This window comes from Rhinoderma darwinii, chromosome 7 (assembly GCF_050947455.1).
Source record: "Rhinoderma darwinii isolate aRhiDar2 chromosome 7, aRhiDar2.hap1, whole genome shotgun sequence".
NCBI classification, from domain to species: Eukaryota; Metazoa; Chordata; class Amphibia; order Anura; family Rhinodermatidae; genus Rhinoderma; species Rhinoderma darwinii.
In genome coordinates, this window is record NC_134693.1 from 46,116,963 (window position 1) to 46,139,006 (window position 22,044).

The following is a 22,044-nucleotide window of genomic DNA, read 5'->3' on the forward strand; positions in this document are numbered from 1 at the left end:
CCTATAGTATTCAATTGTATCTGCATCCTGAGCATGCAGATACAATTGAATGTGGCAGTCTCTAGCACTGGGGCCCCCCAGTGCTAGCAACGCCACCGGGTGTGAGGAATAAATGTTATGTGCTGGGCGGCCCTGCCTACAAGAGTAAGCAGCGGGGACAATGTCGCTCTGTTCCGCTGCCAGATAAAAGCAGCTTGCTACCTGGGCCCAACAAAAGATCTTCTGGTCCTCCGGTGGGCCAGAGTCAGTCCGACACTGTGCTCACTACATACATGTGAGCATATGTGTGCACTCAATACATTATAAGTCAGCCGGTATATATAGTAAACTTATCACTCATTGGTTTACCACGTACAGGCTGCCTATAAGGGTAAGTCCACACAGTCAGCATTTCTTTGCAACAAAATCTGCACTAAACACAGGAGGAGTTTAACACAGGTTTTTAATATCCCATTCACATACATTGCACTGTAGTTTGCTGTGTATTTTTGAGCTGAATCTACACAGAAAATCCACATCAAGTCCAAATAATTGGGCCCTAATGTAGAGGTCATCAATTGGTCATTCTCTGCTCTAGGACTACGTAAAAATATAACATTGGCCAACTAAATATTCCAGTGTTTTTTCTAGAATTCCTTCAACTTTTTTGCTTTTAAATAGAATGTAACTACCGTATGCAGAGGCATAGCTAGGGGGGACAGGCGGGGAATGTTCCCTGAGCGCAACTAAGAGGGAAGGTGGGGGGGGCACCAGGGCCGCACCATCCATGACGGCGGCCTGCTGCCTCTCTGACGGGGCGGTGGCACCACTGAAACCAGCTGCCGCCAGCAACTTTGCTCCTATTCTGTGACCGGAGCCATCTGCTTCCGGCATGGACATCTGCTGCCCGGAGGCAACTGGAGCAGCTTATCGGTGCGGGGTCTGGGTGTCAGACCCCCACCGATCCTATACTGATGACCTATCCTGGGGATAGGTAATCAGTTGTCAGTGCAAAGGCAACCCCTTTAACCAGATTACCATTTCTATTTACTTAGTAAGTTGATTATATCCATCAGCCTGCTTGTACTTGCTGTTATGAATGTTATGTTGTTGTAGCCAGATATCATTTTCTGTTTTACTTTCTTAGTTTTTATACTTGGTCATACAACTTGTGATTTTCCACCTTATGTTGTGTAACCAGGTTTAATAGTGCAAACATCAATACATACTAGAACAGTAGAAAACCTGAATGTTGGCATATTTTACTTAGTTAACTGGCCAAGCTTCTGATATTTCATATTTTTGCTAGAAACTGGACCATTAGACATTCAGAGACGTATCTGAAGTCACAGATCATATCAACCAGTCAAATGACAGATATGCAAGATGTATGGATATGCATTTGCTATAAAAGTGGGAATAGAGTAATAGAAACAATGTGAGAATAATGAAAGTACCCTCATATTTGTACCGACTAGTAGTTTCATCAAGACGCCCCTATTAACAGAGCCACCACAGTGACCTCAGTAATAGTGGTATCAGGGTGTCCCCATTAATAGTACCATTAGGGTGCCCTTATTAACAGTGACAGCTACAGACTCGAGTGGAGGTGAATTGGGCCGTGTCTGCGTTTGTGGTGAAGAATGGTGGTGTGTTTATTCGTCACTATGATTTTATTAACAATGACAGCTACAGCTCCCCATGAACAAGGGCTAACTAAAAATAAATACTGGGCTCTATAGAAAACATTTGAAAGGGTCTGCCCAGATCACTAAATACATAAGCACAATATGCTCAATACATACATGCACTCATATGCATAGTCACTGCATGCACACACCCAGATGAGCAAAGTTACATACATGATCACACATCTACAGTATGCTCACTACATACATGTGAGCATATGTGTGCACTCACTACATTATATGTCAGCCGGTATATACTGTAATAAACTTGTCACTCATTGGTTTACTACGTACAGGCTGCCTTTAAGGGTAAGTTCACACAAGCAGCATTTCTTCATCAGCAGCAAATCTGCAACAAAATCTGCACTATACGCATGAGGACTTTGACACTTCATCATTTGGTCATTCTCTGCTCTAGGACTTAGTTACAGGTCTTGATCTTCATACAGTTTTTGCCTCCACTATCTGGACCCTCGATTAGAGTGACAGTCACGGGAACCCACATAAGAATGACAGCCATGAGCATAACTAGAAGGTGCGGGGCCCCATGCCACATTTTTCAATGGGGCCCCCTTGCCCAGTGTAATGCACTCCTGCACCCTTCTGATCTCGTCTTAGGATGCACACGTGTGCTCTGGCTGCTTCTTAAATAGCCAGTGTGAGCAATTCAAAACTCCATTAATCAATCCCTTGTTGCTCCTGGACTATTTAAGGCAACTCCGCAATTCTCCTGTTGCCTGAGCAACTTTGGTGCAACGTAATTGTGTCCTGCAAAGGCTTATTTGAATCCAGATTCCAATCCACACCTGCTATCTGTTATCCGCCTGTATACAGTTATCGGCTACCAGCCTGTATCCAGCTATACGCTTCCTGCCTGTATCCAGCTATCTGCTGCAGCCTGTGTCCAGCTATCTGCTGCCAGTCTGCATCCAGCTGCCCGTTGCCAGTCTGCATCCTGCTACCAACTAGTATTTTGTTATCTGCCATCAGCCTGCATCCCGCTGTCTACTGCCAGTTTGTATCCAACTACCTGTGATGAGCCTGAAGCTTCCTGTGCCTGTACCCTCGGTGTGCTGCACCGTTGTATCTTGGTCCACTGGGCCAGCCAATATTCTGACCAGGACCACCTTATGAGGTAACGACCTGGTAGTCTCCCAGCAGCGAAGTCCAGATGCCGTCAGGGCTCTATTCCGACATTCCGTCTGAGCTTTCTGTCAGAATGGAGTCCTGACTGAAACCATGGGTTTTCATTTCCATAACCATTGATTTCAATGGCAACGGATCCGGTGCCAATGGTTTTCGTTTGTCTCAGTTGACTACGGTATTCATCCCGTCAAAACGACAGAATCCTTGCACAACTGAGACAAATGGAAACCATTGGCACCGGATCCGTCACCTTCTAAATCATTGGTGATGGAAACGGAAACCTATGGTTTCCGTTAGTTTCAGTCAGGGCTCCATTCTGACGGAAAGCTCCGACAGAATGTCAGAATAGAGCCCTGGCGGATATGTGAACAAAGCCTAATGTGTATGGCCACCTCAAATAAATGAAACGCTACACCAAGGGTTACAGATCATAAGAGATTATTAATTAGCATAGTCAGTCTTACTTGACTAATCTTTGTATATCAACAATCTTCTGGCTCCACTTTTTGTATAGTAAATATGCAATTTGTGCATGAAATGTTTAAGAATTATCTACAAAATATTTCAAGTTACTTATAAAAGCAATAAAAATAGTAATCGTATTAAACCAACAATTTTATTATTTTTCTGCATATTTATTTAAAGTATAAGCAGGATCTTTATGGAAAGGTGAACTACATAAAGTACATCTAAGAATATAAGACACCGGGTCATATACACAAAACACGTGCATCTCTTTTTTTTCTCCTTGGTTTACCCACTGTTACAACTGATGGCATATCTCTAGCATATGCCATCACTTGTTGATCGGTGCGGTTATAACTGCCGAAATCCCCATAATACTCAGAATGAAGAGGCCCCAATGCCAGTTTAGCGCTGTGGCGCATAAAAGTTTTTCTCTGCACAATGGCACTGCTGGCCACCCGCCAAGTAGGAAGCTACAACACAGGCCCATTTACTTGGAGATGTAGTGCGGTTTCCTGCCCAGCAGATGGATGGAAGTGCCACTGTGAAGGTAATAAGCCGAAGGGTTTCCGGGCCTTTAGATTTCAAGGTCAGATGGGTTCCAGAGGTTGATTATATGATTGGAATACCCATTTAATGCAACATCGAAAGCCAAGCAGTCAGAAATGAAGGAAATGAAGAGCAGGCATGGACCGTCCATACGTAGAGACTAAAGCACAGTATATATATTTTTAAGGCCCTAACTGTGTCTGCTATTACAGTATTATATTGCATTGTTTACAGACATTTAGACGCATATTTGTCTATTAATGATTGAAGTTAAGGCTTCTGTCCGGGCAATTTTGTCATTTTATTGCAACTGTTAGCCAAGGCTGTAATAACATTTTCACAATCAGTTATTGTACAGTATATACTTGCAAAGATACAAACATTTTTAAAATAGTTTAATATAACTGGTTATATGATGTGATTATTATTAAGTGATCGCCAAGTAGCAATATTTGCCATCCGTTGAGACTTTCTGTTTACATTTTAAGGGCAGGTGGTATGTGAAACATGTATTGTTTAAACTTTTTAATTATGAAGGTTCAATTTTAGCAACAATGAAAAATATTTGATCATTTCTTGTTAATCGATTTGCTCATAAATGCTCATTATCTTTCAGATCTGAGCAATAATCATCTTGTGTAAAAAGGTCTTGAAGTATAGAAAAAACGAATTCAGATATGAAATGTTATTGATCTATCTCAGTGTTTCCCAACTACAGTCCTTAAAGGAACAGTGTCATCACAAAATTTTTTTTCATATGTTCAAGATGTTAGTGCTTTATTAAAAACATTTATATTTATTTGTGTGTTTGTGTTTTACTTTTTCTTATTTTTACACTTTTTCTTCCCTATGGGGGCTGCCATTTTTTGTTCCATTTCTGTGTGTGTCGATTAACGACACATACAGACATGGAATATGGCAGCCACAGTCCCATAGGGACTGCGAACGGCTCCCGTCCCATTCACTTGTGTGTACGGCGTCTGTGTGGGAACTGCGCATGCGCCGCTCCCACACAGTCCAATTTGAAATTGGCGCCGTCCGGCGCCATTTTCCTGTGGACCGGAAGTCGCGGCCGGACAGTAATATTACTACTTCCGGTCGCGGCTTCCGGATTTGTGCACTTGGACCAGCGGCAGCAGACGGAGCGGACGGGCCGGAGGGAGCCGCGGCGGCAGGAGCAGGTAAGAGATTTCAATGTATGTTCGTGTTTGTGTGTGTTTACTACTGTATGTAAACCTACTACACTGTGTGTTAGCTCAAAAAATGGCGACACACAGTGTAGGAGGTTACACCGTTCAAACCCCTCGTTTATCCCGGCACTAGCCAGGATAAAGGAGGGGGGGATGCTGAGAGCTCACTAGAGCGAGGGCTTTTTACCCAATTTTGCAATGCTGCAATTTTGGGAATAGCTCCATCTAGTGACCAGCAATGGGAAATATTATAAATTAGAATCTAATTTATAATATTTCCTGACTCGTGAAAAAAATAAAAAAAATTTGAACAATGTTTAATCACCTACACACTAAATGTTCAATTAAAAAAAAAACAAACATGTTTTTCTGGCAACACATTCCCTTTAAGTACCCCCAATAGGTCCTGGAGGAATTCTCATAGAGATTTCATCCCTATAATATCATCATATTGTTACGCTGCTGGTGGTGCTCAAGACTGTAACACCAGACAGTTGCTATCACATGGGTAAAGCACGCATCAATAGAATTGGATGCATCGTCTCAGCAGACAGTATCACACATGATAGGCTTAGATACAGAGCCCCAGGAGACAGTATCACACATGATATACTTAGGGCTCATTCAGACGAGGGTGAATCTCACCCGTGCGCTTTGCGTTGAAATAACGCACAGCACACGGACCCATTGATTTCAATGGGGCTATACACAAATGCGTGTGTTTTCACCCAGCGACTGTTTCACTGCATGACCTATATTAGTGCGTTTTCACGCACCTAGTCGCACATTGAAGTCAAATGGCACGTGAAAACCACGGACAGCACACGGACGACATCTGTGTGCTGTCCGTGTTTCACGCATCAACTCCATTGAAAAAAAAATGTGCTTGTAAGTGCGTGAAATACATGCCACACGCAAAGCGCACTGATTCAAAAACGAAACGCACATGGACAGATTTACACAGGTTTTTTACATGCATAAATCAGTTACGTTTGTGAATATAGCCTTAGATACAGGGCCCCAGCAGTAAGTATCTTTGTACTAACACTCAGGGGCAAATTTGCCATTTCTGGGGCCCCAAGCAAAGTTATGTCTCATGGCTCTAATCAAATACACCTGTAGAGAGTTCCCCACATAATGCCCCCTGTATATAGTGTCACAACCCCCCCTGTATGGTTCCACACACACAGTCCCCCTGCCATACATCCCCCTTGTAGACAGTGCCATGCAGTCCTCTGTAGGTATTCTCACATACCCACCAGCAGACAGTATCATACATGATAGGTTTAGCGACATGGCCCAGCAGACGGTATCACACATGATAAACTTAGATACAGTGCCCCAGCAATCAGTATCACACATGATAGACTTAGATACAGGGCCCCAGCAGTAAGTATCCTTGTATGAACATATGTGCACCCCCCCCCCAAAAAAAAATGTGTGTATCTATCTATCTATCTATCTATCTATCTATCTATCTATCTATCTATCTATCTATCTATCTATCTATCTATCTATCTAGATATATATAGATATATATATATATATATATATATATATATATATATTATATGAGACAGCATATCTGTAGCACTCTGACCCTATAGCTATGGATAGGATTAGATACAGTGGCTCAGCAGACAGTATCACACATGATAGGATTACATATAGGGCCCAGCTCGCTGACTTTGCGGCTCCAGCACTGGACCCAGGAAAGGTGAGAATAATAATTGTTTGGTTTTTTATGTGTTACACATTTTTTTGGGTGTTTGTGTTTTTTTACAGGTTCGGTTGTTGGACTACATCGGATTCGAGGAATACTTGGATCATGGCTTTTTTTATTCTCAATAAAATGGTTAACGAGGGTTGTGTGTTTTTTTATTCCCAATAAAATAATTTTTTATGTCCTTGTTTTTTTTTTAAACTTTATTACTACTGTCTTATTAATATCTGCTGGCTGATTGACAGCGTCCAGTACTAAGGCGGGGCTTAGTGTCAAATTGTGCAGAGACTAACACTAACCCTCATTATTACCCTAGTACCCACCGCCACCAAGGGTACCGGGAAGAGCTGGGTACTATCCAGTACCCGATCATCTGCAGGGACGGGTGGGCAATGGGGCAGCCGCAGGCTGGTGTTATTACGCTGCGAAAAGCCAAAAACAGTGGCCCTTCTCATCATGGTAATGCTAGGCTGCTGCTTCTATGTTGTATCTGGCTGGTTATGAAAAATGGGGTGGGGGGGCATGTCATTTTTTCCAATTATTTAAAAAATAAATAAACTAAAAAAAAATGACGTGAGTTCCCCCCCCCAATTTTCATAACCAGACAGATACAACACAGCAGCCTAGCATTACCAGGGTGGGAAGGGCCACAGTTTTTGGTTTTCCCAGCCTAATAATACCAGCCTGCGGCTGTCCCAGTGCCAGGCCATCGCTACAGATGATCAGGTACTGGATTGTACCCGGCTCTTCCCAGTACCCATGGTGGGTACCAGGATAATAATGGGTGTTAGTGTTAGCCTCCGCACTGGCTAACACTAAGCCCGCCTTAGTAATGGATGCGGTCAATCAGCCAGTGGCCATTACGGAAGCAGTAGTAATAAAGCTTAAAGAGGCTCTGTCACCAGATTATAAATGCCCTATCTCCTACATAATCTGATCGGCGCTGGAATGTACATAACAGCAGTGGTTTTTATTTTGAAAAACGATCATTTTTTAGCAAGTTATGAGCAATTTTAGATTTCGTTTCTTAATGCCCAACTGGGTGTTGTAAAGGAGTGTATGAGGCTGACCAATCAGTGACCAATCAGTGACATACACTTCTCATTGTTCCAGCCCAGCTTCTTTCACTGCACAATCTCACTGTGCTGTGGATCATGCTGGGCTGGAACAATGAGAAGTGCAGGACACTGATTGGTCACTGATTGGCCAGCCTCATACACTTCTTTACAACACCCACTTGGTCAAAAGTAAAAACACACCCAGTTGGGCATTAAGAAACTAAATCTAAAATTGCTCATAACTTGCTCAAAAATGATAGTTTTTCAAAATAAAAACCACTGCTCTTATCTACATTCCAGCGCCGATCAGATTATGTAGGAGATAGGGCATTTATAATCTGGTGACAGAGCCTCTTTAAAGGAAAATACAAAGACATAGAAAAAATATTTTATTGAAATAAGAAACCCCCACACAACCCTCATTAAACATTTTATTGATAAACACAAACACAAAAAAAACCATTAGTAACACATGTGATAGGCTTAGATACAGGGCCCATGTGTGATACTGTCTGTTAGACCATGTATCTAAGCCTATAACAAGGTAGGCTTAGATACAGGCCCCAGCAGACAGTAATCTTATACAGTATGTCTGCAAAACAACACACATATGGGTATGTCACTTTAAATTACGCAAAAATGAGTTTGTTAGAAATTAGCACACTACATAAGCATATTTAAAAACATTTAAAACAACACATCATGCTGGACCAAATTCATTGGGGGTTGCCACCCTGATAAGCGGCCAAATAGAGAATATCCCCAAAACCGCCTAAATCCCTGAGCATATATAACTAGTACAAAGGCATAAAAAATGTTGCATCAAACCGTAAGCATGGTTGTGACATGAGTACAAGATAGCCAAAAAATGGGATGAAGGGGTCAGACCTCTCTGTTGCATCATTATAGCCATTGTGAATACTTCCTGATAGTAATAAAATTTCCTATGCAATCTTAAAGGGGTTGTCCTATCAGAATTACCCCTGTTTACTTTATATACCCTATTAGGTCATATGATAGGGAGTCTCCTCCCCCCCCCCCACTTAGTACCTCCCTCTGTGGGGCAGAAAAAGTCGCTGACAAGAAGCGGCTCTCGCTCTGATGGACTCCAGGAAGCTGACATAGAAGAAGCTGATGGTTTAAAGAACAGAAAGACAGTGTATTTTTGAGCCATCTAAGTAATTTCGGTCAGCTTTAGTGATCTCACCTCTCAATGAAATCATGGCCTGATGGAGAGAGAAGGGATTAAGATCTGCATATAGAATGATGAGCACTATTACAATAGTAATAGTTGGATACTGCAAATTAGCTGCTTAGTATAAATAATATCTGTGCATCCATCTCTTAACTATGACTGCACATTAGAAAAATAGTTCCAACGAACAATAAAGTTTATTTCAAACATTATTTTAGTAAAAGGTCTTTAAAAAAAATCTAGCGACCGATAAAGGTTCAAAGCTACTATAGCAACTTTTTGTAATTTATTAGTTTTTGTACAAAATCATAGCTAATAGCAAAGCAAGAACACACAGACTCCCGAGTCCAAATATCATTGACATTGAAGCCTTATCTTGTTTTTTCACAACACGGGTTTTCGTTGGCTTTAAAATTCGATCCCACGTGGTCATTATTTGCTTCCTTGCCATTGACCATTTTCCTGGGCCGGTCAAGCGAAACTGAGCTGGTGTGCAAGGTCCAAATAAGACTGTGAGCGCTAGAACTGGGTCTGTCATGAAAAGTCCCAAAATATTCGGCTTACAGCCTATGTCTGTTGAAAGTTCATCCAAGTATTCAATGTAATCTACCTGTAGAGCAGTTTCTCTTCTTGGACCAAACCTGTGTAAAAAAGATAAGAACAGAGATACAGGTTCATGATTATTTGGCAATATTAATGTTATTTCCAATTATGCTAAATCTAGATCGTGGACTTTTAGCACTTGTTAACAAAAATCCCCCCCCCCCCCCCCCAACACACACACACACACACACACACACACACACGTAGTAAGGAAAAAATAATAATTTGCAAAACCGACCATCTCATATCTCAGCTTTTAGAGGTTGTCAACATAGGCAAATCTCAGCAATCATCCTCAAAAGTGTTATGTTTGTTCATCTCTTTCACACATAGAGGGTCATCCTTCATGCAGATAACTACTACATCACTTTTGGAATAACCCCTTTGAAAGGGGGTTGCCTCATTCAAATAAAAATACCCCCCAAAAAAAAAACAACACACTTTTAAATACCCAATTAGGGAGTTCTGGGTAAAGATCTTCATCTCTTTGTGAAAGTATAGAATGGTTACATAGAGCATCTCTCAGTCTTATGGACCTATCCTGTCCTGCATTACACCGACAACCCATTGATTTGACTGGGCACTGTATAAAGCTGTGGTGGTGTTGCAGGGAAATTATAAAATGAGGACATCTTGGTGCAGCAACAGTATAAAGAAAAGTGTCCAATTTCTTCAAAATTCACAAATATAATAGAGCACAACAACTGTTTCCTATCAGTGTCCACAATGCAAAAGGGGATACAGCATTCCTTCATCTCCACCTGTTTCAGGACTACATGTAAATCCCCGCTGGACGGTAATGGTCCCCACCTTCAGTCTGAGATGGTCTCATAAATGGTGCGTCCACTATTCAGTGGAAAAACACAACACACGGACATTGTGCAATAAAACCTCCAACAATTTGATGGGGTTTATTCATACCCTCAAACATATATTTAAAAAAATGGCATATAGCAATGCATAAAAGTCCACGTGGCGTCAACTTTTGACTTCTCCCAGGGCAAAACTTGAGTCGGGCTTCTTATAAAAGGGTTTTCCAATCTAAGACATTTATGATATACCAACAGGATATGCCATACATGTCTGATAGGTGCAGATCTCAGAGCTGGAACCCACATCTATCTGAAAATAGGGGGTCCCCCCATCCCGACCATAAAACTTTCAGAAGCTACCACGTTGCTCCACGCGGCTGGAACTGCTAAGCAGGAAGAAATGTAATGCCACACTGAGCAAATCAGAGCTTTTCGGTTACAAAGGAGAACTATTGATTGGTAGAACGCTCACCAGTAGAAGCATTACGTGTTCCACCAATCAGCGCTTCCAGAGTGGATGAGAATCCACCCTCCACGCAGTCTATACCAACCATTACATTCCTAGCAGCACTTTCTGCTGCATCCTCTTGCAAACAAGAGGGTCAGGCAGCTAAGAATGTACAGCCCATTCTTACTGACCAGCACTAGCACAGGGGACCAGCCGCTGGTCTTTGTGAGCAAAAGTGAAATGGGAGATTATATATACATAGATCCCACCTATATCTCTGCTTCTCCTCCTTACAGTCCTAAGGCTCTGTGTTTGATTAGTGGTCATGTACTGTTATGCTCGAGTACACTACTATGCAGTTACATGTATGCGAGGCTTAGACCGGCCGGCCCACTGTGCACCAGTTCATCTGCCATTTGCCAAAAATGCCAGATTGCCAGTCCGGCCTGTCTGCGAGGATCTGCCCCCCAGTGTGATTCCAGATACAGCTGCGTATCTATACATGTGTCTTTGTCTGGTACTGCTGCTCAGCCCCATTCAATTAAAATAAAGTATAGCTACCTGTTTATGGCTATTTCCCTCTCCTTTTCAATGTCCCTCATGAGAACATCTGGTGGTGGTAATACGCACAAACCTGCAGAGCAAGACAAAATTTCATAGATTAAGGTCATACTATGACCTACTTGGAATTCCATTTTCTGTTTATCATGATATCACGCTACATTTGACACTGAAAGAATAGTCCCTCTGCTGCTCCCCCAGGCTCCTCCACAACCGTAATATTATAAAAATAAATATATACTCCACAATTCAATGCTGAGTCCTGCTACTATCTTCACCTACATATGAGATTGGCGAGGTCTAGTGTTGTCATATATGGTGCACATCTTTCATTGCTAAGCAGCAGCCCAAACACATAAGGACCACTGCTTATCAAGAAAACATAGCCCAATTTTTTTTTAATTTGATGAATAAACCATCTCTAACGAATATTCAGTGGAAAAATCATTTTCTTACCAGAGTTTCTCATCATAATGAAATATGCTGTGATATCGAGATGAGCTGTGACAAATGACAGAATTTGCTCTGCTATCTTTGTAGTTATGAGTTAAATGTATTTTCTTTGACATATTGCAAGTAGCATATTAGTTCATAAACTTTAATATTGATGTGATAAAAATACTATACTTTTCTATTGCCTTACCTTTGAAAACCCTGGTCACCCAACGAGCTTGCATTTCTGAAGAAGTCATAATAGGACCAAGAGGTTGAATGAGTCCTATTACCCCTAGTGTGGGCTTTTCCAAGTTTACCGGAAATATGTTTCTATATAAACTTTTTTTAAGGTCTTCAACTTTAATAATGGTTTCATCCAAGAAGGGGAATAAAAAATTATATCCCGTGGCAAAAATAACAGCATCGATGTCTTCCTCAATATTTCCATCATCAAACTTCACAGATGTTTCTGTGAATTCTGTAACATTTGGTTTTACGATCACATATCCACAAGTAATGCGACTTGGAAGTTCATCATTGAATAAGGGCTCTTTAAATTGGGTACTATTAAAACAAAGGACAAAAAAAATAAAAAATCAGCAAAAAAACACACTGGCATTTAATATAATTCAATACTTAATGTAAAAAAAAAAAAGAAGAAGAAGAAGAAGAAAATGCCACGTTCATCTATTCATAGGGTATAAAAATAAATATATTTTAACATTTTACCTTCTCGCAGAGGGCCCGGCCTTTAACCACATTTAATACCACGGTGCTCAACAAAAATGTCAACTGCAAGTCAGACCAACATCACATGATGGACACAAACCTTCACGATCAGATAGATAGACTAGGGACCCACTTTAAAGAGGTCGCCGTGAAGTGGCAAGTGGGCTTATACAGTTTGATCAAAATGTTTACAAAGAACCTCATGTTCATGTTTCGAAATTATGCCTAGCGGCTCAGATCAACGTATATATTGTGGATTGTGCTGTCCATGTCTAGTTTCTCACAATGCTGAAACCTTCACGATCATGTTAAAACAAATTTAGTCAAGTGTAGAGGCTTCTACAACACCAAATGGGGTGAATAACTGCACAATAAATAAATGTATTTAGTTTTGAGTATAGACGTCTTAGGAGGGGGGACATGATTAACTTGTATAAGTAAATGGCATGTACAAAATAAATATGATGAAAACCTGTTCCTGTGTGTTCTGGGGAGATTGTACACAGGACACTCCCTCCATCTGGAGGAAAAAAGTTCACTCTCCAAAAACAACAAGCATTCTTAACTATAAAAACTGTGAATTTGTGGAATAGCCTACCTCAGGATCAGATCACAGCAGGAACAGTTCATGACTTTAAAAAAGGCCTAGATGATTTTGTAGAACAAAATAATATTAAAGGGGGTTTTCCACTTTCTGACAACTGATCCACAAAACAGGTCATCAGTATATCATCGGTGTGGGTCTGACACACAGACCCCAGACCGATCAGCTGCTCCGGTGTACTGCAGGCACTGGATGTTATGGCACATAATGGCATTAGTATTGCAGTATGTCGTGCAAGTGATCCAATGACCACTGGTTCAAGTGAAAAACTGTTAAATAAAAGTTTCTTAAATGCTATTAACAGTTAAGAAAACCACACTTTTCCTATTTTTTCCCCAAAGCAATGTTGAAAAAAGTCAACATAACTGGTATTGCCGCATCCCTAAAATTCTGAACTATCACAATATACTGTAGCATTGTTTAATCCGCTAGATGAACGCTGTAAATAAAATAAAAATAATAATATATATATATATATATATATATATATATATATATATAAATACACACACACACACAAATTGCTGTTTTTTGTCACCTTACCTATCCAAAAAATGGAATGAAAAGTGATCAAAAAGTCGCATATACCCCAAAGTGGTATCACTAAAAACTGCAGCTCACCCTCCAACAATGCAACAAATAAGCCCTCACATCGCTCAATTGACGAAAAAAAAAAGTTATGGCTCTCAGACAATGGCGAATTACTAAATAATTGTGGTAAAGTGGTAAAAAAAAACACATACATTTGGTATAGCCATAATCGTATCAACCCATAGAATAAGGTGAACATGTAGTTTTTACTGCCTGATGGACTATTTTTTTTGCCCATTTCATTCCACAAATATTTGTTTTTCAGCTTCCTAGTACATTATGCAATACAATAAAAGGTGCTATGAAAAACCACAACTTATCCCGCAAAAAACAAGCCCTCATATGGCTATATTAACAAAAAATTTAAAAAAAGTTTAGGCGTTTGGAAGGCGGAGAGGAAAAAACGGAAATGAAAAAGCGACAATTGACTTTATCCTTAAGGAATTAATCTGTTTGCTTGGAGCTCTTATTTAGATACAAGAAACAACTTAAAATTTCAAATAATTTATCTATGATCAGTGTTACATCCACGGCCGCGGACCGTCGGGATTACTCACCCCTCGACGGCCGCAGCCATGGACTTGTGAGCGCTGGTCCCCATCTCTTCCCCAGGAGATGCCAGCGCTCACTTCCGCTCCACTCTGCTGTGTCCCTTAAAGGGCAAGTGCGCGCACATGAAAATCATCAGTAATTAGCCCATGATCGCCCTGGACTACAAGAAGGGCTCTTCCCTTTTACTCCTTGCCTGAGCATTGTTCGTATTCCTCTGTTAGTCTTGCAAATGGTCCCTTGGTGTTATGCTGTTCCCATTGTTCCCGTGCCCGTGTAGTTGTTCCTGGGCCCGCTATAGTGTTGGAGTCGAGTTCTGCCATCGGCCATGTCTGCAGTGTTACACCACGTCTGCTGTCTCGTCTGCATCACCTGCCATCAAGATCCCATCTGTGCCTAGCCGTTGCTACTTTCTGGACTATTACAGGTACCCTTGTGCTGGGACCATATATATATTGACTTGGTACACTGTAGTTTGGCCAGCTGCCATCCCGCTACGGCGGTGGGGCCCAATGGGTCCACACACCCACAGATAATGACAATAAGTAGGTCCTATAGCCTATTCATCTGATATTAAAGAGAAGCTCCAGCTTGGAGTAACATCATTTAACGCTTCATTTCAATAACGCCTTATTTGCAGAAATTGTAATTCCTTACAGACCTACAGTATACTGAATTTAGAATTTCTAATAAAATTTAATTTGAGAACTGATATTTCTCGATACGTCAATTGCTGCATTGTTTTGGTTTACATTCCTAAATAAAGCATTTATACATGTGCAAAAACTCCAATGTAATTAGTCTTGAGTATAATAAAACGGTTTACTGAAATAAACCTAACCAAGTACACTGTACCTGTCTCGAGGTTGAAGACCATAGTTGACATGGTTAAACCACTCATTCATTTTTCTTTCTGTCAGCCATATAATGAAAGATGACGGAAGAGTGTTCCTCAGCCAGTTTTGAAATCGAGTGTCAAAGCAGATGTCCCAAGGATAACCATGCTCAAATACACGACTCATAACCCATGATCCTCTCCTTGTGCTAAGAAATACCTGCACGGAAACAAATGCAAACCATACATAAAACACTGTTATGACTCTTCGTAATTTTTCCTGTTTTAGTACGGATGTGATGAACCTATGAAAACATTAATCTTACTGCTACAACCAGTGTCCATGATGAGTTCTTACATCCCAGTAGTAACAGTGCTAATGTCTAATATAGCTGCTATATATAACTATATGTGTTGTCAAATGATGTGACACTAATAGGGACATCAGAACTTTTTATGGGCACTGTTTGTAGCAGAGGGATATTTAAAAGGATTTACAGCCAAAACGTAAAATGAGCCATATATTAGTAAATCAGAAGTTAAAACAATTTTCACTAAATGTTGCCTACTGCTCTATTTACTTACCCAGGTATTGGCATTAATCTGTTTTGTTGTTACAGACAATTTTACAAATTTTTCACAGGGCATATTAGTGCCCCCTTCTAAAGGGGGCACTACAGAAGGCAAGGCACTCATTTTATTTAGACATTGTACAGAATACATTATGTATGGTGCCGATACACTCCTCAACATTGAAATTGCAACACCAAGAAGGACAAGCCGTAAGGTTATGCAAATCGAGGAAGTAGCCGGTGTCGCTAAGATGTGCAAACGATCACATTTTCAAGCACCTAGATCCAATCTGTGGCATGTGGGAGTAGAATAAAAGCCAGATTGCAAGCAAATGTTTTTTTAGCCACATAAAACCTCAGAATCGGATCAATTGGTGTGGGATGATTGCCTCCGGTCAGTCAATATGCCAGTTATCACAAACTGAGAGGGACAGAATCCTTGAACTGAGAGACCTTGGTTTATCACTCCGACAGATCGCTATGCGCCTAGGACGAGATGTCAGCACTGTTCAACATTGTGTGTCCCGGAGGTTGGGAGAACAACAATGAACGAGAATGACAGCAAGAGGTGCGCCGAGACAAATCTCTGCACGGACGGATCGTCTGATTAGAAGAATGGCGCATAGTGATCCATTCTGTACTGGAAGTAATATTGGATATCACATCTCAAGTCTAGGGCAGCAACCAGTGTTGAGACAAACCATCAGAAGGCGTTTACACGACATTGGGCAAGCAGCTACAGGTGTTCCATTGACCACACGCCACCGTTCTCAAAGGCTATCATGGTGCACAGCAAAACAGCAATGGAGGTCTGTCCTCTTGAGTGATGAGTCCCGCTTTTGTCTCAAACACAATAATAGCCGGAGATTGTTCTGGAGACCACGTGGGCACGTCACAAGGGAACGTCCCACCTGTCTTACTCCCGGTATTATGGTGTGGGGTGGCATAATGTACGGTAGCCGGACCCCTCTAGTCTTTATTTCAGGTACACTAACAGTTCGGCGTTACATTGATTTGGTCGTGGAACCAGTGGTACGTCCATTTCTCCAAAGTGTCCCAGAAGCAGTTTTTCAAAAGGAAAATGCCAGGCTGCATGTTGCTCGTGATACTGTGAGCAGCCTGCATGGGCTAAACCTGCTACATGGCCTGCAGCCTCTCCAGACTTGTCTCCCTTTGAGCACATCTGGGACATTATTGGTCAGCAATTGCAAAGGGAGCTGTAAGCGGCCAATCTTGATGATTTGCATGCCCAAGCGCATTAAGCTTGGCATAACATTCCTCAGACAACCATTAATAACATCATAATAGTATGCCCAGTTGTGTAAGTGTGTGTATTTCTGCGCGGGGAACTCATACTCAATAAATTAAGATGTTTGGAATATTTGGTTTCCATTTTTTTATCATTTGCATATCATTAACATGTCTATCGATCCCGTGATTTACACATTTCCAAAACTTTTCCTTTTTGGTGTTGCAATTTCAATGTTGAGGAATGTATTTGGACATTGTATGTTGGTATTATTTAATAGATGTATAGTGGTATTTACTTAGGTGCTGTGTGGCACTGTTACTTAGTCACTGTACAGTATATTATTTTTACAGCATATGGTGGTGACAGAATTGTTATTTAGGCAACTGTATAAAAGTGTTATTTGACCAATATATGGCACAGTTATTTGGGCACCATGCCAAATATGGTACACATAATTGGACACGATGATATGGTTAATTGTACACTGTATGACAGTACATTATATGAGGGGATACCAAAAAAAAGCTACCTCACAGGGCATAACCCAACGTACAGCCAGTCCTGGCTAGGGTTTTGAAAGGTCAGAGTTGTGGGCAAATTTTATTTTACATTCATTGCGTCAAATGTACTATTCCCACAGTAATTGTTTTTCTTATGTTTAAACCATAAAATTCAATTCCAAATAGACATATACACAAACACACATACACATATATAGATTGTAGTCTTTATATTATTAGCCATTTGTCTCATACCTGAGCTGCAGTGCGGCTAAGCTCGACAGCGATATCAGCTCCTGAATTCCCCATACCAACAATCACAACTCTTTTTCCTTTAAATGATTCAGAGGTTTTGTAGTCTCGACTATGAAAGTATTGGCCTTTAAACGTGTTTATGCCTTCAAGGAAATAAAAGTAAAAAGTATTTATTAAAAGCGACAACAAGTCCGGCATTCATGGTACCTTAATGGTGCCAAATTATCAAATGTTCCGAATTATGGAACAGTCATAAAACGTATATAAACCTTTTGCATCTAATCAATTAGATAACATATCATAGTGACATGTCAGAAGTTTTTATCAATGGGGGCTGAGCACTGAGACCCACACCAATTGCTAAACCGAAAATGTATCAACTTTGCAAATAGCCGTGATTAAAAAAAAATATCCTACCATTTTCTGCCTACAGCCCCTAGGCAGAGCTATGCGTCTCCAATTGTTACAGACAAACAAATCCTGTGTAGTCTGATCCTGCATTTATACCACTTTATTTTTTTGTCTACTTCATGAATCTATTTGAGTAGGTTGCATAAGTCATTGCTCACCTGCAAAAGCTTCTAGTGGAAAATATGGCTCTGAATGGTGGCCATTGCAAACCATAACAGCATCAAATGTGGTCGTCTCTTGTTTGCCATTCTTCTCTGTGGTTACTTCCCATTGTCCTGTGCTGGGATAACTGGGATGTTTCTTAACACTTTGCACAATTGTCTAAAGAAAAGTCAGTGAATGTTTTTAAGTACACAGTCAAGCATGCGGAGTAAAAATAAAATAAAAAAAGCAAGCTGTCAAAGTTATTCCCAGATAATGTGACATCATATCTAATATCTACTGTCCCTTCACCTTTAGTGCATAACTAAGGCTATGTTCACACGGAGTATTTTGAAGGAGGAATATCTGCTTCAATATTCCGTTTGGAAGTTTGAGGCAGATTTTCCTCTCCCTGCACGCCGATTTTCGTGGAGTTTTTCGCGGCGTTTTTCGCCCGCGGCCATTGAGCACCGCGGGCATAAAACTCTGCGAAATACGCTTTCTCTGCCTCCCATTGAAGATAGGGCATGTCGCTTCTTTTTCCCGCAAGGCAGTTTTACTGCTCGCAGGAAAAAGACGCCGACGCCTCCCATTGAAATCAATGGGAGGCATTTTCGGGCCGTTTTTGCCGAGTTTTTCAGCGTCAAAAAACTCGGCAAAATACTCTGTGTGAACATAGCCTAAGATGTCCCTTTCCTAAAGAGAATTCAGATAGGATAACAAAGTTTTATAGTAGAACAAGATGCGGACATAGCCAAAGGAAAAAGTAAGACTTTTGTAGAACATCATGAAGTATAGGTTTTTCTAAAATGGGACTTTATTCTCCTATGACAGATTCTCAATTAGTAAATGTGATTGTACCTGCCATTTTTATAAATGGCCACAATACCATTGACTCTGTTGAGGATTGGAATTATTTTAACAAAAGTATTTTACTAAGTGTATTTGACCAAAAAGCTCAAACTTTTGATTTAGGCTGCATTAGTATGGCCATATTTTGGTCCATATACAGTGAAGGAAATAAGTATTTGATCACTTGCTGATTTTGTAAGTTTGCCCATTGTCAAAGACTTGAACAGTCTAGAATTTTTAGGCTAGGTTAATTTTACCAGTGAGAGATAGATTATATTTAAAAAAAAAACTGAAAATCACATAGTCAAAATTATATATATTTATTTGCATTGTGCACAGAGAAATAAGTATTTGATCCCCTACCAACCATTAAGAGTTCAGCCTCCTCCAGACCAGTTACACGCTCCAAATCAACTTTGTGCCTGCATTAAAGACAGCTGTCTTAAATGGTCAGCTGTATAAAAGACTCCTGTCCACAGACTCAATTAATCAGTCTTACTCTAACCTCTACAACATGGGCAAGACCAAAGAGCTTTCTAAGGATGTCAGGGACAAGATCATAGACCTGCACAAGGCTGGAATGGGCTACAAAACCATAAGTAAGACGCTGGGTGAGAACGAGACAACTGTTGGTGCAATAGTAAGAAAATGGAAGACATACAAAATGACTGTCAATCGACATCGATCTGGGGCTCCATGCAAAATCTCACCTCGTGGGGTATCCTTGATCCTGAGGAAGGTGAGAGCTCAGCCGAAAACTACACGGGGGGAACTTGTTAATAATCTCAAGGCAGCTGGGACCACAGTCACCAAGAAAACCATTGGTAACACATTACGCCGTAATGGATTAAAATCCTGCAGTGCCCGCAAGGTCCCCCTGCTCAAGAAGGCACATGTACAGGCCCATCTGAAGTTTGCAAATGAACATCTGGATGATTCTGAGAGTGATTGGGAGAAGGTGCTGTGGTCAGATGAGACTAAAATTTAGCTCTCTGGCAATAACTCAACTCGCCGTGTTTGGAGGAAGAGAAATGCTGCCTATGACCCAAAGAACACCGTCCCCACTGTCAAGCATGGAGGTGGAAACATTATGTTTTGGGGGTGTTTCTCTGCTAAGGGCACAGGACTACTTCACCGCATCAATGGGAGAATGGATGGAGCCATGTACCGTCAAATCCTGAGTAACAACCTCCTTCCCTCCAGCAGGACATTAAAAATGGCTCGTGGCTGGGTCTTCCAGCACGACAATGACCCGAAACATACAGCCAAGGCAACAAAGGAGTGGCTCAAAAGGAAGCACATTAAGGTCATGGAGTGGCCTAGCCAGTCTCCAGACCTTAATCCCATCAAAAACTTATGGAGGGAGCTGAAGATCCGAGTTGCCAAGCGACAGCCTCGAAATCTTAATGATTTACAGATGATCTGCAAAGAGGAGTGGGCCAAAATCCATCTAACATGTGTGCAAACCTCATCATCAACTACAAAAAAACGTCTGACTGCTGTGCTTGCCAACAAGGGTTTGCCACCAAGTATTAAGTCTTGTTTGCCAAAGGGATCAAATACTTATTTCTCTGTGCACAATGCAAATAAATATATATAATTTTGACAATGTGATTTTCAGTTTTTTTTTTAAATATAATCTATCTCTCACTGGTAAAATTAACCTAGCCTAAAAATTCTAGACTGTTCATGTCTTTGACAGTGTGCAAACTTACAAAATCAGCAAGGGATCAAATACTTATTTCCTTCACTGTAAAGGTCCATCTAGATTTTGGCAAACACAGGATTGGATCCCATTAAAAGGAAGCAAAAAAAGTTTGTCAGCCACATGCATAGGGCCATAGAAAGATCAATTTGTTAACAACTTGAGGTAATACTTTTTTTTTTTTAAAGTGGTTGTCCCAGGCCACCAACAAAAAAAAAAGCAAACTACCTAAACACATCTAAAATGCTTCTCTAGCGTTAATAACTGATATACCTAATAAATACATTTTTACTAGCAGTTCCTTACCACCCATATCGCGGCACAAACGCTTCTTCACTACCGGTTTGAAGGTGGGACATGGGCACTTCGGAACTATATATCCCATCATGCCTTTCTCTGGTTTCTGCAGCCTAATCCCTGCCCTTTTTACAGAATCACATAGGTCTGCCCCCAGTCCGCTCACACCTGAGCTTTTTACATCCTCCTCAAGAGGATTTAATTGGCTGGGAAATATGGAGCATGCAGAGTCAGTGCATATATATGATAAGCTGCACATGCACTAGACTTCTCTCTTGCAGAGAGCGGAGCCGGGAATTAGATCGGTGACCTAAAGGGGCTAGCACCGTGACTGCTGCTTTCCTAAGCCAGCATCTTTAAATCACAAGTTTGATGACGCGCCGACACCAACAGGTGTAGGAAGCTGCCAGAGGTCATGTTGCTGTCGGTGCGTCATCAGGTATGCTGAAACTATAGTGCTTCCGGAGTCACGTGACCAGGGTTCTGTCTAGCGATTTGCTAAAAAAACATGAAATTCAACACTATTATTAAGTAAGTTAATATTTAGTTTGGTTTTTCCAGATAACCCCTTTTAAAGGGAGCCTGTCACTAGAAATTTAGCTCTACTGCGCCAATTACGTCACAATATGCACAGATTAACCCCTTCGCGCTCAGGTCAGTAATAGTACGTCCTGCTAAGTAGAACGTTCGCGCTCAGGTCAGTACTATTACTGACCTGAGTAAACACGGCGCCATTTAATCCCGGCGCGTGCTTGAGCTGTGATACCTGCTGTTTCCGACAGCAGGCTATCACAGCTTAGGCCTCATGCACACGACCGTATTTTTTCCCACCCGTAAATACTGGCGTAAATACGGGTCCGGTGTCACACGTATTCCACCCGTTTTGCACCAGTATTTAC

General features: G+C 41.1%; 1 protein-coding gene across 1 annotated transcript in view; it reads right to left on the reverse strand.

Annotated features, from left to right (window-relative positions):
* Positions 1-9,241: 9,241 nt before the first annotated feature.
* Positions 9,242-22,044, reverse strand: part of LOC142657160 (dimethylaniline monooxygenase [N-oxide-forming] 2-like) — a 44,330-nt gene continuing 31,527 nt past the window's right edge. Inside the window, exons 5-10 of the mRNA XM_075832211.1 lie at positions 18,309-18,471; positions 17,740-17,882; positions 15,181-15,380; positions 12,061-12,416; positions 11,418-11,490; positions 9,242-9,634 (exon numbers count right to left, since the gene is read on the reverse strand). Coding sequence (XP_075688326.1) covers positions 9,283-9,634; positions 11,418-11,490; positions 12,061-12,416; positions 15,181-15,380; positions 17,740-17,882; positions 18,309-18,471 — 1,287 coding nt within the window. The 3' untranslated portion in view covers positions 9,242-9,282. The remainder of the gene's footprint in view (positions 9,635-11,417; positions 11,491-12,060; positions 12,417-15,180; positions 15,381-17,739; positions 17,883-18,308; positions 18,472-22,044) is intronic.